The 17598-nt window shown below is 45.0% G+C and overlaps 1 protein-coding gene across 40 annotated transcripts in view; it reads left to right on the top strand.

Moving 5' to 3' along the window:
* The window catches only part of DAP3 (death associated protein 3), a 192457-nt gene that overhangs the window by 172621 nt on the left and 2238 nt on the right, over positions 1-17598 (top strand). For 27 of the 40 annotated variants that reach the window (XR_013397362.1, XR_013397380.1, XR_013397392.1 and 24 more), the window contains 9 exons: positions 227-349; positions 4940-5041; positions 9450-9558; positions 10020-10112; positions 11782-11912; positions 13189-13269; positions 13355-13513; positions 15495-15554; positions 16089-16178. Coding sequence is in view for 22 of the 40 variants with exons in the window: in XM_077943971.1 (XP_077800097.1) it covers positions 227-349; positions 4940-5041; positions 9450-9558; positions 10020-10112; positions 11782-11912; positions 13189-13269; positions 13355-13513; positions 15495-15554; positions 16089-16178 (948 nt within the window). In the remaining 18 variants the exon portion in view is untranslated. The remainder of the gene's footprint in view (positions 1-226; positions 350-4939; positions 5042-9449; positions 9559-10019; positions 10113-11781; positions 11913-13188; positions 13270-13354; positions 13514-15494; positions 15555-16088; positions 16179-17598) is intronic. The other 13 variants (XR_013397370.1, XR_013397417.1, XR_013397420.1 and 10 more) reach the window with 3 other exon arrangements.

Below are 17598 nucleotides of genomic sequence, written 5' to 3'. Positions count from 1 at the left end.
CAAAAAATTAGCTGGGTGTGGTGGCACGTGCCTGTAATCCCAGTTACTCAGGAGACTGAGGCGGGAGAATCACTTGAACCCGGGAGGCGGAGGTTGTAGTGAGCCAGGATCACTACACTCCATTGCACTCCAGCTTGGGCAACAAGAGCGAAACTCTGTCTCAAAAAAAAAAAAAAAAAAAAAAAAGTTTGATAACCCCATGACACTGAAATGATTTCTCTTACAGTTGGACCCTAGGTGTTTTTTACACATGGGGACCCAGGCAAGCCAAAGCATTGCTGCTCACCTAGATAACCAGGTTCCAGTTGAGAGTCCCAGAGCTATTTCCCGCACCATTGAGAATGACCCGGTAAGTTACTAATGTGTATATGGGGTTTCTCAGGGCTTATGATTTGTGTTCCTATCCTCATTTTGCATAGGAAAACTGAAACTGCAAGAAGCTTAGTAGATTTGCATTTACTCAGATACTGCACCTGAGATAGCACTCTGGAACCCAGATTCTCCCTGTCCCTGTCTGATACTGTGGTAACATACACTGGCCAGCTCCATCCATATCTGTTCCCATGTAATCCCGACTAGTGAATTCACCTAGTTTCATGGATTTTGCTGAGCATAGAGTTGTCGAATACTCAATACTTACTAAGTTTAATTTCTTACAGGGTAAGTTTACCAATTATTATTGCTTATATTATGTGTTGGGTGACAGACCTTTTCTTAAAGGACTATGTAGTGAATATTTTAGGCCGATGGACTGGGATGATCTGTCACAAGTACTCAACTCTGCCATAAACAAATGGGTGTAAACATGTACCAGTAAAACTCTGTTTACAAAGCAGGTGTCCAGCCATAACTTAACAACCTCTGGTATGGAGAATACTAAAGAAATTAAACTACTTGCCCACAATTTTCTACCAGGGTAGGTTCAGAACCCAGTTTTTCTAATAACCAATCTGGTGCTATTTTGCAGTTTTGTAAGTGGATTTCCTAGGGTCTGGAGAGGGAACTAACTTGATTTGTTATGAGAAGAGCAGCATTTAAAATGAATTTTGTCTGCAGAAGCCAGGATTCCAGCAGTATCTAGTGTTGCATTTTCTAGTCCAGTTCCCCATTAGACTGGATATTGATTTCTTTTTGTTGCTGCCTCTCATAAATGAAATTAATTTGTGGTCTGTGCTGTAATGTGAAGAACCAGTAGTTTCCTTCCCTGCCCCTACCCTCTGAGTCTTCCCATCTTAATACAGTCTGTGTGGAAGGAAAAAAAGAATCACCCATTACTCAAAACATGATCTCAGCAGGGTGTGTTTTAAATATATCTCTAGCCTTTGGCCATGCGGGGTGGCTCATGACTATCATCCTAGCACTTTGGGAGGCCGAGGCAGGAGGATCACTTGAGGTCAGTTCTAGACCAGCCTGGCCAACATGGCGAAAGCCTGTCTCTACTAAAAATACTAAAATTAGCTGGCTGTGGTGGCGGGCACCTGTAATCCCAGCTACTTAGGAGGCTGAGGCAGGAGAATCGCTTGAACCGAGGAGACAGAAGTTGCAGTGAGCCAAGATTGCGCCACTGCACTCCAGCCTGGGCAGGAGAGCAAGACTCTGTCTTAAAAAGTATATATATATGGCTGGGTGAGGTGGCTCATGCCTGTAATCCCAATATATATATACCTTTCACCTATTTTGACAAACACAAAATGAAGTAGAATAAATGAATCAAGCCACTGAAGTGTCTTTCAGCTTTCTCTGTAATTGTAGTCCTTTTATCTGCCAGTTCCTCTGGGGTTTCTATGGAAACAGCAGCATGCAGATGATCTTGTCACATGACTGGGGCATCTCTATACACAGCACAGAAGAATCCAGATGGCAAGAATTGTCTTTGCTACCCCTACATCTATGGTTTACTTTGATGAGCAATTGGCTTCATTATTTGGGCCACCACTTTTATATACATACTGGGTTTGGGGACAGCAATCAGCATTCTTGGCTAAGATAAATGAGGATGGGCACAGTAGCTTATGCCTGCAATCCCTGCACTTTGGGAGGCCTAGGCGGGAGGATCACTTGAGCTTAGGAGTTCTAGACTAGCCTAGGCAACATGGCAAGACCCTAACTCTAAACAATTTTTTTTTTTTTTTGAGACAGAGTTTTACTCTTCTTGCCCAGGCTGGAGTGCAATGGCGCGGTCTCGTCTCACTGCAGCCTCCACCTCCCGGGTTTAAGTGATTTTCCTGTCTCAGCCTCCCAAGTAACTGATTACAGGCACCCATCACACGCCTGGCTAAGTTTTGTATTTTTAGTACAGATTGGGTTTCACCATGTTGGCCAGGCTTGTCTTAAACTCCTGACCTCAGGCAATCCACCCACCTCAGCTTCCTAAAGTGCTGGGATTACAGACGTGAGGCACTGCACCCAACCAAAAAAAATTTTTTTTTTCTTTTTCTTTTTTTTCTTTTTTTTAGACGGAGCCTTGCTCTGTCGCCCAGGCTGGAGTACGGTGGCATGATCATGGCTCACTGCATCCTCCACCTCCTGGGTTCAAGCAGTTCTGTGCCTCAGCCTCCCGAGTAGCTGGAATTACAGGCACCTGCCACCATGCCTGGCTAATTATTTGTATTTTTTGTAGAGACGAGCGTTCACCCTCTTGGCCAGGCTGGTCTTGAACTCCTGACCTCATGATCCACCGACCTTGGCCTCCCATAGTGCTGGGATGACAGGCATGAGCCACCGCACTCGGCCAAAAGTTTTTCAATTAGCAGTGCATAGTGGCATGCGCCTGTAGTCCCAGCTACTGGAGAGGTTTAGGTACAAGGATCACTTGAGCCGAAGAGGTCAAGGCTACAGTCAGCTGAGATCAGGCCACTGCACTCCAGTCTGGGCAACAGGCTTTCTCAAAACAATGGGAGATATCTTTTCCAGCTTTAAGAGATGAGTGGTCCAGGGCACAGTGGCTCACGCCTGTAATCCCAACACTGAGAGGCTAAAGCGGGAGGATCACTGGAGTTCAGGAGTTCAAGACCAACCTGGGCAACATAGCAAGACCTCATCTCTACCAAAAAAGTCAAGAAGTTAGCCAGGTATAGTGGTGCACACCTGTGGTCCCAGCTACTCGTGAGGCTGAGGCAGGAGGATCTCTTGAGCCTGGGAATTGGAGGTCTCAGTGAGCCGTGATTGCACCACCATACTCCATCCTGGTAAACCGAGCAAGATCTTGTCTCAAAAAAAAAAAAAGAAAAAACAAGACATAAAGGCCGGGTGCAGTGGCTCACACCTGTAATCCCAGCACTTCGGGAAGCCAAGGCAGGCAGATCACTTGAAGACCAGCCTGTCCAACATGGAGAAACCCTGTCTTTACTAAAAATACAAAATTAGCCAGGTGTGATGGCACATGCCTGTGATCCTAGCTACTTGGGAGGCTGAGGCAGTAGAATTGCTTGAACCTGGGAGGTGGAGGTTGTGGTGAGCCACGATTGCACCATTGCACTTTAGCCTGGGCAACAAGGGTGAAACTGCATCTCAAAAAAAAAAAAAAAAAAGAATACATAAAGACATGAGTGAATAGCAGGCCTTATCCAATTTTCAAAGTCTTGGTCACAGATAAGAAGACAAGGCTGGGCTAGGCACTGTATCTCACACCTGTAATCCCAGCACTTTGGGAGGTCAAGGTGAGTGGATCATGAGGTCAAGAGATTGAGACCATTCTGGTCAACATGGTGAAACCCCATCTCTCCTAAAAATACAAAAATTAGCTGGGCGTGGTGGCGCGTGCCTGTAGTCCCAGCTGCTCGGGAGGCTGAGGCAGGAGAATCGGTTGAACCTGGGAGGCGGAGGTTGCAGTGAGCCTAGATCACACCATTGCACTCCAGCCTGGGTGACAGAGCAAGACTCCATCTCAAAAAAAAAAAAAAAGAAGACAAGACTGGGCAAGGTGGCTCACCCTGTAATCGCAGCATTTTGGGAGGCTGAGGCAGGCAGATCACCTGAGGTCAGGAGTTTAAGACCAGCCTGGCCAACGTGGTGACCCCGTCTCTACTAAAAATATAAAAATTAGCCGGGTGTGGTGGCACATGTCTGTAATGCCAGCTACTGGGAGGCTGAGGCAGGAGAATTGCGTGTACCTGGGAAGCGGAGGTTGCAGTGAGCTAAGATCGCGCCTTTGCACTCCTGCCTGGGTGACAAAGGTAAAACTCCATCTTAAAAAAAAAATTTTAGGCCGGGTGCGGTGGCTCAAGCCTGTAATCCCAGCACTTTGGGAGGCCGAGACGGGCGGATCACGAGGTCAGGAGATCGAGACCATCCTGGCTAACCCGGTGAAACCCCGTCTCTAGTAAAAAAATACAAAAAACTAGCCGGGCGAGGTGGCGGGTGCCTGTAGTCCCAGCTACTCGGGAGGCTGAGGCAGGAGAATGGCGTAAACCCGGGAGGCGGAGCTTGCAGTGAGCCGAGATCCGGCCACTGCACTCCAGTCTCGGTGACAGAGCAAGACTCCGTCTCAAAAAAAAAAAAAAAAAAAAAAAAAAATTTTAAGCTGGGCGCGGTGGCTCATGCCTGTAATCCCATCACTTTGGGAGGCCCAGGCGGGTGGATCACGAGGTCAGGAGATCGAGACCATCCTGGCTAACACGGTGAAACCTAGTCTTTACTAAAAATACAAACAATTAGCCGGGCGTGGTGGTGGGCGCCTGTAGTTCCAGCTACTTGGGAGGCTGAGGCAGGAGAATTGCTTGAACCTGGGAGGCAGAGCTTGCAGTGAGCTGAGATCCAGCCACTGCACTCCAGCCTGGGAGACAGAGCGAGACTCCATCTCAAAAAAAAAAAAAAAAAGTATATATATATATATATATATATATATACACACACACACACACATACACAGATAAGAAGACAAAAAGAAAGTCTTGGTCACTTTGTCACCATTATACCTGTTTGCACTCTTATTTCCTAGGCCAAGCATGGGGATCAGCACGAGGGTCAGCACTACAACATCTCCCCCCAGGATTTGAAGACTGTATTTCCCCATGGCCTTCCTCCTCGCTTTGTGATGCAGGTGCTCAAGACAGGGAATGGTACTGGGGGGAGCCCAGAATACAAGCTGCTGCTAGCAAAGGGGTTGGGCTAAATGAGAAGAAAATTATAAAAGATGAAATTTAATCTGAAAAACAGAAATTCAACTGTTGATTACCTTTTGTGACTAGTACAATTACTTTAAGCTCATGTTTAAACAGTATTGATGTTTTCCTTCTTGTATAGCCCAAGAAGATTCCAGTAATTTCAGCATCAAATAATTGTTTTAAATGAACTTAAAATTTGCCTTGGCAAAATATCATGAAAATAGTTAATATGCTGCACAAAAGCAAAATCATAATATACTCCGGAGCTAAATAGAAGTGATATTTTGATTAGATGCGTTGGTTTTTATTCTCCCATGTATTTTGTGAAAATGTTATCAAGCTTGCCTGTGCAGGTGAGTTTTAGCGTGCGAGCCAGAGGATCTTATTTCTTTAGTGTGGTTTATTTCAGGAAATTAGATGAATAATAAGGGCATAACAGGTCGGGCGCTATGGCTCATGCCTGTAATCCCAGCTGCACTTTGGGAGGCCAAAGTGGAGGGATCACTTGAGCCCAGGAGTTCGAGACCAGTCTGGGCAACATAGGGAGACCTGTCTCTACAAAAATTAAAAATAAAAAATTAGCCGGACATGGTGCACACCTGTAGTCACAGCTCCTCGGGTGGCTGAGGTTGGAGGATCACTTGAGCTCAGGAGGTGATCAGTAAGCTGTGATTGCACCACTGTACCCCAGCCTGGGTAACAGAGCGAGACCTTATCTCAAGCAAAGTAAGGTATAACAGGCCAGGCAAGGTAGTTTATGCCTGTAGTCTCAGCACTTTGGGAGGTGAAGGTGGGACGATCGTTTGAGTGCAGGAGTTTAAGACCAGCTGGGCAATATAATGAGACTGTATCTTTAGAAAGAAAAACACGGGCAACCTGCTGGGGTCCCCTTCCACACTGTGGAAGCTTTGTTCTTTTCCTCTTCACAATAAATTCTTGCTGTTGCTCACTCAAAAAAAAAAAAAAATATTTAGTCGTGTGTGGTAGCTCCTTGAGGTAGCTCCTTAGGAGGCTGAGGCAGGAGGATGGCTTGAGCCCCGGAGTTCAGGCTGCAGTGAGCTACGATAGTGCCACAGCACTCCAACTTGGGCAACAGAGTGAGACCCTGTCTCCAAAAAACAATTTTAATTAAAAAAAATTTTTGTTGTTGTTGTTAAGATTGGAAATGGGACACAACCAGAAGAAAGCATCTGCAGTGGCACTTTAAACTGTTCAAGACATTCAAGTACAAAATTGATTTAGCTTCAGGGTTGTGAGGTACTGTCTTTAATTAACTATTTGAAGTTGTTTTCAGACTGGGTTAACCAACAATGCTCTGGAAGAACTTAAGCATTCTTTTCATAATTTTCATTTACGTGAAGGCCCACTTCCTCACCATTATTGTGGATATTAGCATTGTCATACTGCCTAATATGACATTTCTTTTTTAATACTGCTTCTTTTGGAGCAGACCTAACTGACGGACAGTGTGCCTAGAGTAGCTGACTTTTATTTTATTATTTTAATTACAGAGCCTGGTTGTCTCACTCTGACAACCAGGCTGGAGTACAGTGGCGTGACCATAGCGTACTCTACATCTCTGACCTCCTGGGCTCAACTGATCCTCCTGTCTTGGTATCTCAAAGTGCTGGGATTACAGGTGTGAGCCACAGCTCCCAGCCCTGATGTGCCTTTTTTTTTTTTTTTTTTTTTTAAACAGAGTTTCACTTTTGTCACCCAGGCTGGAATGCAGTGATGTGATCTCAGCTCACTGCAACCTCCGCCTCCTGAGTTCAAGTGATTCTCCTACCTCAGCCTCCCAAGGAGCTGGGATTACAGGTGCTCGCCACCACGCCTGGCTAATTTTTATATTTTTAGTAGAGATGGGGATTTGCCATATTGGCCAGGCTGCTCTCCAACTACTAACCTCAAGTGATCCACTTGCCTTGGCCTCCCAAAGTGCTGGGATTACAGGCGTGAGCCACCACGCCCAGCTGACATTTGTTTTAATACCTGTATCGTGTTTTTTTGAACATTGAACCTTCCATTAAGTTTGGAATCGCCTGTCAAATCCTACACCAATTCAATTGTTTTGTTAGGATTTCTTTTAAAAATATCAACACTGGCTGGGTACAGTGGCTCACGCCTGTAATCCCAGCACTTTGGGAAGTCGAGGTGAGCAGATTACTTAAGGCCAGGAGTTCAAGACAAGCCTGGCCAAACATGGTGAAACTCCGTCTCTACTAAAAATACAAAAATTAGCTGGGCATGGTGGTGCACGCCTGTAGTCACAGCTACTTGTGAGACTGAAGCAGGAAAAACGCTTGACCCCGGGAGGCAGAGCTTGCAGTGAGCTGAGATCGTGTCACTGCACTCCAGTCTGTGCGACAGAGCGAGACTCTGTCTCAAAAAAAATAAAAAAATTAACACTATTTTAGTTATACTTACAAATAGTATTTGTTAGATATTTATTCTTATTAGTAGACATATTTTAATATTTTCTTTGCAAATCAGTTTCACACACATTAGTGCTTCCCAAATTTCCTGCCAAAGTATTCTGGTAGCAAAAGGGGAATGAACACATAAACTCTGAAAGGTTAGTATGCTGGGGGTGTGAGGTATGGATGGCCTTAGAGTTGTGGGGGCAGCTGGTCACACCTGCTCCTGAGCTGCCATGTATTTAGTTCTAGAGAAAAAAGTAAATGGTTAAAGTAATAAAAATAAATTTTAGGCCAGGCACGGTGGCTCATGCCTATAATCCCAGCACCTTGGGAGACCTAGGTGGGCGGATCATGAGGTCAGGAGTTCGAGACCAGCCTGACCAACATGGTGAAACCCTGTCTCTACTAAAATTACAAAAATCAGCCTGGCGTGGTTGCGGCACCTGTAATCCCAGCTACTGAGGAGGCTGAGGCGGGAGAATTGCTTGAACCCAGGAGGCAGAGGTTGCAGTGAGCCAAGATCACGCCACCGCACTCTAGCCTGGGTGACAGAGCGAGACTCCGTCTCAAAAAAAAAATTAACTAAAAATAAATTTTAGGGCCGGGCGCGGTGGCTCAAGCCTGTAATCCCAGCACTTTGGGAGGCCGAGGCGGGCGGATCACGAGGTCAGGAGATCGAGACCATCCTGGCTAACACGGTGAAACCCCGTCTCTACTAAAAATACAAAAAGAAATTAGCCGGGCGTGGTGGCGGGCGCCTGTAGTCCCAGCTACTCCGGAGGCTGAGGCAGGAGAATGGCGTGAACCCGGGAGGTGGAGCTTGCAGTGAGCCGAGATCGCGCCACTGCACTCCAGTCTGGGTGACAGAGCGAGACTCCGTCTCAAAAAAAAATAAATAAATAAATAAATTTTAGGCCGGGCGCACTGGCTCACGCCTGTAATCCCTGCACTTAGGGAGGCCGAGGCGGGGGGATCACCTGAGGTCGGGAGTTTGAGACCAGCCTGACCAATATTGAGAAACTCCATCTGTACTAAAAATACAAAATAGCCAGGCGTGGTGGTGCATGCCTGTAATCCCAGCTACTCGGTAGGCTGAGGTGGGAGAATCACTTGAACCGGGAGGCAGAGGTTGTGGTGAGCCGAGATCGTGCCATTGCATTCCAGCCTGAGCAACAAGAGTGAAACTCCATCTCAAAAAAAAAAAAAAAAGTTAATGTTTATTGAATTATTAACTTGTGTCAGAAATTTTAAGCATTTTTCTATATGCTTTCCATATTTACAGTGGCCCTAAGTGGTATACATAATTTTGTCATGAGACATATCAATTATTTGTAGATTTTAGCTGCAATAGAATATATGCTTCAGTAACAGGAATAATCAAAAGCTGACTATCACGTTACTTAGTGCGGAATAATGTATTTCAGTTTTTTTTTTTTTTTTTTTTTTTTTTTTTTTTTTTTTTGAGACGGAGTCTCCCTCTGTCGCCCAGGCTGGAGTGCAGTGGCGCGATCTCGTCTCACTGCAAGCTCCGCCTCCTGGGTTTACGCCATTCTCCTGCCTCAGCCTCCTGAGTAGCTGGGACTACAGGCGCCTGCCACCGCGCCCGGCTAATTTTTTGTATTTTTAGTAGAGACGGGGTTTCACCGTGGTCTCGATCTCCTGACCTTGTGATCCGCCCGCCTCGGCCTCCCAAAGTGCTGGGATTACAGGCGTGAGCCACCGCGCCCGGCCTGTATTTCAGTTTTTAGCTAAGTTATATGGATAGATTTTCAAACTCAGTACCAACCCAGCTTCTCCTAACCGAATAAATTAGAGGCATGCAATTTGATGGTCTTGGTTGCCACTTTTGGCAGAGTATGTATATCAAGAACTGGCTAGAAATTCCACACCCCACCCACTCCTTCCTTCTTTCCTATTTTATCAGGTGAAGACACTCAGTGAAGCTTGCCTGATGGTAAGGAAACCAGCCCTAGAACTTCTGCATTACCTGAAAAACACCAATTTTGCTTATCCGGCTGTACGATATCTTCTGTGTATCCTTTCCTGCCTGCTTGGACCCTCATAAACCAATGCTTTCTCCCCTCAAATAAGGGAAAAGAAGAAATGAAAAAAAGTACTATGGAGGCCAGGCACTGTGGCTCACACCTGTAATCCCAGGAGTTTGGGAAGCCGAAGCAGGCGTATCACCTGAAGTCAGGAGTTCAAGACCTGCCTGGCCAACATAGCGAAACCCCGCATTTACTAAAAATGCAAAAAATTAGCCAGGTGTGGTAGCATGCACCTGTAATCCCAGCTACTTGGGAAGCTGAGGCAGGAGAATCGCTTGAACCCGGGAAGTGGAGGTTGCTGTGAGCTGATATCAAGCCACTTCACTCCAGCCTGGGAGACAGAGTGAGACCCTGTCTGAAAAAAAAAAAACAAAACAAAGCGTAACTACTGTTCACAGTACAAATGATCCTTCTAGTCATGTTTTCTTTAACAACATATACTTTAGATGGAGAGAAGGGAACAGGAAAAACCCTCAGTCTCTGCCATGTTATTCATTTCTGTGCAAAACAGGACTGGCTGATACTACATATTCCAGACGGTGAGAACTTCCCGTTGTTTCTTCTGTCTGTTAGGTTTAGTTATCCTGTTACTGTATTTTCTTTTTTCTTTTCTTTTCTTTTTTTTTTTTTTGAGATGGAGTTTCACTCTTGTTGGCCAGTCTGGAGTGCAGTGGTGCAATCTCAGGTCACTGCAACTTCTGCCTCCCAGGCTCAAGAGATTCTCCTGCCTCAGCCTCCCAAGTAGCTGGGATTACAGGTGCCCTCCACACCACCACGCCCAGCTAGTTTTTGTAGTTTTATAGAGACAGGGTTTCACCATGTTGGCCGGGCTGGTCTTGAACTCCTGACCTCAGGTGATCCACCTGCCTCAGCCTCCCAAAGTGCTGGGATTACAGGCGTGAGCCACTGCACCCGGCCTCAGCTTTAACTTTCCTAGCTAAAGGAAAAGGCTTTGCCAGTCACAATGGCTGACACCCATAATCACAGCACTTTGGGAGGCTGAGGTCGGAATATTGCTCAGAGCCCAGGAGGAGGCTGCAGTGAGCTGTGATCACACCACTACACTCTAGCGTGGGCAACAAAGCAAGACCCTGTCTCAAAAAAAAAAAAAAAAAAAAAAAAAGCCTTTGCTCCAGAGTAGTCTGAGCTCATCCATCATGATTTCTTCGTGATATTAGTGCCAAGCAGGTTACAAGGTGAAGTCAATGTGACAAAAGGAAATTGGAGTAAAAGCTTCCTGAAGCCTTTGATGCTAAGCAGTCCTTCTTTTGATATTTAATACCCATGAGCATAAACTCCTGCCTTAGAGGTCGCCATGGAGTTTTTTGTTGTTGTTTTTTTGTTTTTGTTTTTGTTTTGCCATCAGTTAACAATCCTGAGTACCCAGAGAGCCTTTTACTATTTATCAGCATTCTAGAGTCGTCAGTGTGGATTGTCAAAACTTGCATTTATCTCTTTTGTGTTCAATGTTGTGTGCATCCACATTTTCTTTTTTAAACAACCCTGCTTGCATAGTAACATCCACATTTTCTAACTTACCTTTCAAACCTGCCGGTAAGCAGAAGTGGCATTTAATTCACTTGGTATGATTTATATATTGATTCTAATGATAATGTTTAGTCTAAGCTGGACCTGACAAGGCCAGGCATAGTGGTGCACCAGACTTTGAGAGGCTGAGGCAGGAGGATCGCCTGAGCCTGGGAGTTCAAGGTTACAGTGAGCTGTGATCACATCCTGCCTTCTAGCCTGGGTGACAGAGCAAGAGGCTGTCTCAAAAAACAAAGAAAAGAGCCGGGCGCGGTGGCTCAAGCCTGTAATCCCAGCACTTTGGGAGGCCGAGACGGGTGGATCACGAGGTCAGGAGATCGAGACCATCCTGGCTAACACGGTGAAACCCCGTCTCTACTAAAAAATACAAAAAACTAGCCAGGCGAGGTGGCGGGCGCCTGTAGTCCCAGCTACTCGGGAGGCTGAGGCAGGAGAATGGCGTAAACCCGGGAGGCGGAGCTTGCAGTGAGCTGAGATCCGGCCACTGCACTCCAGCCTGGGCGGCAGAGCGAGACTCCGTCTCAAAAAAAAAAAAAAACAAAGAAAAGAAATATATATGAGAAACTAAAGTCATTTCCCATAACTTAAAAGAGGCTGGAATATTTCGAGTTGAATACAGTTTCTGCGTGGCTTGTTTTCTTCTGCCTCTTTTTTTTAAAGCTCATCTTTGGGTGAAAAATTGTCAGGATCTTCTGCAGTCCAACTACAACAAACAGCGCTTTGATCAACCTTTAGAGGCTTCAACCTGGCTGAAGAATTTCAAAACTACAAATGAGCGCTTCTTGAACCAGGTGACTAGACTCTCAGAAGTTGAGTGCTTGGTAGTCCTTATATGGATTCTTTGTGCCCTGAGTACCAATAGACTATGGAGAACTGATACTGGAGTTGAAATATCTGTATCAGTTTTAATTTCTTTTTGTAAGTTTTGCTCACAGTGGACTCATAACTTGAAACTCATTTATTCATGTGAAATAAATAGGCAACAGTAAGTTGTTCCCATTTTGTGGGTAGCAAAGTGAAATTCAGTTGATTCATTGACTTGTCAAGGTACAGCCTCCAATCCCTGGCAAGCACATTTCCAACTACATGATTTTCTCCAGATAAGATCTTTTTAGGGAACCAGAAATGTATTGGAAAAATTCTTCTTTACCCTGGTGATTCCTGGATACCCTGTCTAGACCAGGGGCCTTCAACTCTGGGTATAAAGCAGAGTCACCTAAGGGCTTGTTAAAAATGCAGATGCCATTCTGGACATTTTCATCAGAATCCCTTATGTATGTTTTTTCAAGACTCCAAGCAGAAATGGATTAGAAAGCATTCACTTTGGTCAGGTACGGTGGCTCATATCTATAATCCCAGCACTTTGGGAGGCCGAGGCAGGAGTTCGAGATGAGCCTGGCCAACATGATGAAATCCCATCTCTACTAAAAATACAAAAATTAGCTGGGCGTGGTGGTGCACGCCTGTAGGCCCATCTATTCAGGAGGCTGAGGCAGGGGAATCTCTTGAACCTGAGAATCAGAGGTTGTAGTGAGCCGAGATAGCGCCACTGCACTCCAGCCTGGGTGACAAAGTGAGATATGGTCTCAAAAAACAGAAAAAAGAGGTCAGGCGTGGTGGCTCAGACATGTAATCCTAGCATTTTGGGAGGCCGAGGTGGGCAGATCACCTGAGGTCAGGAATCTAGACCAGCCTGGCCAACATGGTGAAACCCCGTCTCTACTAAAAATACAAAAATTAGCCAGGCATGTTGGCACACACCTGAAATCCCAGCTACTCAGGAGGCTGAGGCAGGAGAATCGCTTGAACCTGGGAAGTGGATGTTGCAGTGAGCTGAGATCGCACCACTGCACTCCAGCCTGGGTTACAGAGCGAAACTCTGTCTCAAAAAAAAAAAACAAAAAAAAAACGAAAGCCTTCACTTCTACGTTGAGGTCTCTTACAGAACCTGAACAATAGATTAAAATGAACTCCTATTAACCTTAGCCTCCAACCTTTTCAAGCGATGGTTTCACCCTTAGGCCAAGTAGCCTTTTTTTGGTTTTTATTTTCTTTGCTTGCTTTTAGATAAAAGTTCAAGAGAAGTATGTCTGGAATAAGAGAGAAAGCACTGAGAAAGGCAGTCCTCTGGGAGAAGTGGTTGAACAGGTATAAGAAAAGACACTGAATGTGTAACATGCAATAACAAGAGAAGGCCTCCGGTAGCACTACAATCCACTGTCTCTCCCAATAGGGCATCACGCGGGTGAGGAATGCCACAGATGCAGTTGGAATTGTGCTGAAAGAGCTAAAGAGGCAAAGTTCTTTGGGTATTTTTCACCTCCTGGTGGCCGTGGATGGAATCAATGCTCTTTGGGGAAGAACCACCCTGAAAAGAGAAGATAAAAGCCCGGTAGGAAAACTGGGTGTCTCTATCGATATTCTTTCTCTGATTTCTGGTTCCATCAGTATGGAGGCTGGGTCTTAGCCTTGTAGACCATACAATATGTTTTCTTGCCCTAGGAATATTTAAAGTAAGATAAACAGTAAACAGCTGGGTGCAGTGGCTCACGCCTGTAATCCCAGTGGCTCAGGATGCTGAGGTGGGAGGATCGCTTGAGGCCAGGAGTTCAAGACTAGGATGGGCACTATAGCAAGGCCCCTGCCTCTAAAAAAATAAGGAATTAGCCAGTAGCCAGGCATGGTGGCACACACCTGTAGTCACCGCTACTGGAAAGCTGAGGCCAGAGGATCACTTGAGCCCTGGAGTTCAGGGTTGTAATGTGGCATGATTGCAACACTGCACACCAACCTGGGTGACAGAGTGAGATCCTGTCTCTTAAAAAATATATATATGGCTGGGCGCAGTGGCTCATGCCTGTAATCCCAGCACTTGGGGAGACTGAGGCGGCCGAATCACCTGAGGTCGGAGTTTGAGACCAGCTTGACCAACATGGTGAAACCCTGTCTCTACTAAAAATACAAAAACTGGCTGGGCATGGTGGTGCATGCCTGTAATCCCACCTACTCAGGAGGCTGAGGCAGGAGAATCGCTTGAACCCGGGAGCCGATTGCGCCACTGCACTCCAGCCTGGGCAACGAGCAAAACTCCGTGTCAAAAAAACTCCATATATACACACACACACATATTCATATATATATGTGTATATGCACATATACATATGTATGTGCACATATGTGTTTGCGTATATATGCACATATTCACATGTATATCTGCACATACACATATTCATATATGTATACGCATATGTTCATATGTGCATATACACACATATATTCATATTCATATATGCGTGTATATATATATATGAAGATAAACAGCAAGGCCTGTGGTGGCTGATGCCTGTAATCCCAGCACTTTTAGGAGGCCGAGATGGGTGGTTTGCTTGAGTCCAGGAGTTTGGAGTTTGAGATCAGCCTGGGCAGCACAGTGAAACCCTGTCTCTACAAAAAACACAAAAAATTAGCTGGGCATGGTGGTTTGCACCTGTATGTAGCTCGAGCTCCTTGGAAGGCTGAGATGGGAGGATGGCTTGAGCCCAAGAGGCAGAGGCTGCAATGAGTGGAGATGGTATCACTGCATTCCAGGCTGGGCAACAGAATGAGACTCTGTCTCAAAAAAAAAAAAAAAAAAAAAAAAAAGATAAACAGTAAAATGGAAACAGAGGAGAAGGTAATGCCAAGAGTTCCACTATTCATTGAAAACTAAGGGAGTATATTGTGGAAAGAGAATGACAGCAGAAGCTATGTTTTCTTTCTTTCTTAATTTTTTATCTTTTGATTCTTTTTTCAAAATGAGGCTAGATGGTCTAAGCAGAGGAGATCAGAAGCATCAAAATGGGGCTGGTTTGGGGTAGTGGGTGTTTTTCTCGGTGACTGTTGTTAATCTCCAGAAGCATGGCAGTTCTGAGGCCAAAGGCTATGTGGCTTATCCCAGAGGGAGTACCTTCAGGTATACAATTATGTCTTAGTTGAGGGTTTTAAAAAAATTGTTGTCGCCAGGCGCGGTGGCTCATGCTTGTAATCCCAGCACTTTGGGAGGCCGAGGTGGGCGGATCACAAGGTCAGAAGTTCGAGACCATCCTGGCTAACATGGTGAAACCCTGTCTCTACTAAAAATACAAAAAATTAGGTGCTGATGGCATCTGCCTGTAGTCCCAGCTACTCAGGAGGCTGAGGCAGGAGAATTGCTTGAACCCAGGAGGCGGAGGTTGCAAGTAAGCCGAGATCACGCCACTGCACTCCAGCCTGGGCGACAGAGCAAGACTCTGTCAAGAAAAACAAAAAAAAACACAAAAAATTGTCAGTTATTTCAGGAGGACATCTGGGAAAGGCACGTGATGATCTCTTATCTCTTTCTGTCCAATATGCAGATTGCCCCAGAGGAATTAGCACTTATTCACAACTTGAGGAAAATGATGAAAAATGATTGGGTAAGTGTATATGATACCTCACACATTTCAGAAAGAAATGTATTTTCATTTTAAACATGTTCTCCTATTTCATTGCTAGTACTTTACCATCTCTAATTTTATGGACAGTAAGTTATTATGTCTTATTTAATTCCTGTATCTGTACCAAGTTAGAAATAAGGTCTGAATTAAAATCTATGTATATGGTTTATAATCTTTCCACTTAACTGGAGTAAGTTTATTCACAACCATTTTATTTAAATATTGGCCTAATTTTATTTTGCTTGTAGACATTTAAAGTGTTTTTGTATTTCCTTACGGTCTTTGGAAAAGAGTTTGAGACCCACACATATGTCATGGTAAATTAAAATCAGGCAGCAGTTTACTGTCAGAGCCACAGCTGGAATAACCAATTTAGTTGCCATTTAACTGTGCTAGACCATACTTTTGTAACACTGTATGCCCAAGAAAGAAAAAAACATTTACAGATGATTAAATTGCAGTTTTCTATCCTTTTCAACTTTTTCCAGTTCAGCCATTTCTTGTTTCTTTCAGCATGGTGGTGCCATTGTGTCGACTTTGAGCCAGACTGGGTCTCTCTTTAAGCCCCGGAAAGCCTATCTGCCCCAGGAGTTGCTGGGAAAGGTCAAGTCTAACGAAAATTTGTCTTAGATTGTTATCCTGTCTAAAGAAAAGTATTTATTAATCTATTTATTTTGACATAATTTCAGACTTAGAGAAAAATCATATTCCTTTATGCCCTTCTCCTGGATTCCTAAAATATTAACTTGATCATAATTGCTTTAGCCGTCTGTCTTTCTCCAGAGTTTCTTTGCTTTTTTTTTTTTTGAGGCGGAGACTTGCTCTGTCACCCAGGCTTGAGTGCGATGGCGCAATCTCGGCTCACCGCAACCTCCACCTACTGGGTTCAAGTGATTCTCCTTTCTCAGCCTCCTAAGTAGCTGGGATTACAGGTGTCCACCACCACGCCCAGCTAAATTTTTTTTTTTTTAGTAGAGATGAGGTTTCACCATGTTGGCCAGGCTGGTTTCAAACTCCTGACCTCAAGTGATCCGCCCACCTCAGCCTCCCAAAGTGCTAGGATTATAGGCGTGAGCCACAGTGCCTGGTCTTAACGCTTCTTTGTCTCCAAATAATGTCTCATTCATATAAACAAAGATACTTTAATATATACCCTGAGCATAATTATCAAAGTCAGAAAATTGACATTGATGTCATACTTATACCTAATTAGTGGAATTAATTCTGATGTAGCCAGTTATCCCGGTATCTTTTATAGAAAAATAAATCCCAGATAATGTGTCACATTAAGTTGTCATGTCTCTGGCCGGGTGCAGTGGCTCATGCCTGTAATCCCAGCACTTTGGGAGGCCGAGGCAGGTGGATAACGAGGTCAGGAGATCAAGACCATCCTGGCTAACATGGTGAAACCCCATCTCTACTAAAAATACAAAAAATTAGCCAGGCGTGGTGGTACGTGCGTGTAGTCTCAGTTACTTGGGAGGCTGAGGCAGAAGAATCGCTTGAACCCAGGAGGCGGAGGTTGCAGTGAACCAAGATTGCGCCACTGCACTCTAGCCTGAGCCACAAAGCAAGACTCCGTCTCAAGAAAAAAAAAAAAATTCCTTCCTGTGAGCATGGTGGCTCACAGCTGTAATCCCAGCACTTTGGGAGGCCAAGGCAGAAGGATCCCTTGAGCTCAGGAGTTTGAGACCAGCCTGGGCAACAAAGTGAGACCCCACCTCTACAAAAAAAGTTTTTAAATTAGCTGGGCATGGTGGCATTCACATGTAGTCACAGCTACTCTGAAGACTGAGGTGGGAGGATCGCTTGAGCCCGGGAGGTCAAGGTTGTAGTCAGCCCTGATTTTGCCAGTGCACGCCATCCTGGGCGACAGAGTGAGGCCCTGTCACAACAGCAAAAAAAAAAGCTCCTTCAAACTTGCTTCTATATCCTTTTAACATGTCCCGATCATTATGTTTTTGGAGACAGGGTCTCACTCTGTCACCCAGGTTGTAGTGCAGTAGCACCATCATAACTCACT

This window comes from Macaca mulatta, chromosome 1, assembly GCF_049350105.2.
Source record: "Macaca mulatta isolate MMU2019108-1 chromosome 1, T2T-MMU8v2.0, whole genome shotgun sequence".
Taxonomy (NCBI): Eukaryota; Metazoa; Chordata; class Mammalia; order Primates; family Cercopithecidae; genus Macaca; species Macaca mulatta.
The sequence above is the reverse complement of the archived record's forward strand: the minus strand, read 5'-3'. Positions and strand labels throughout refer to the sequence as shown.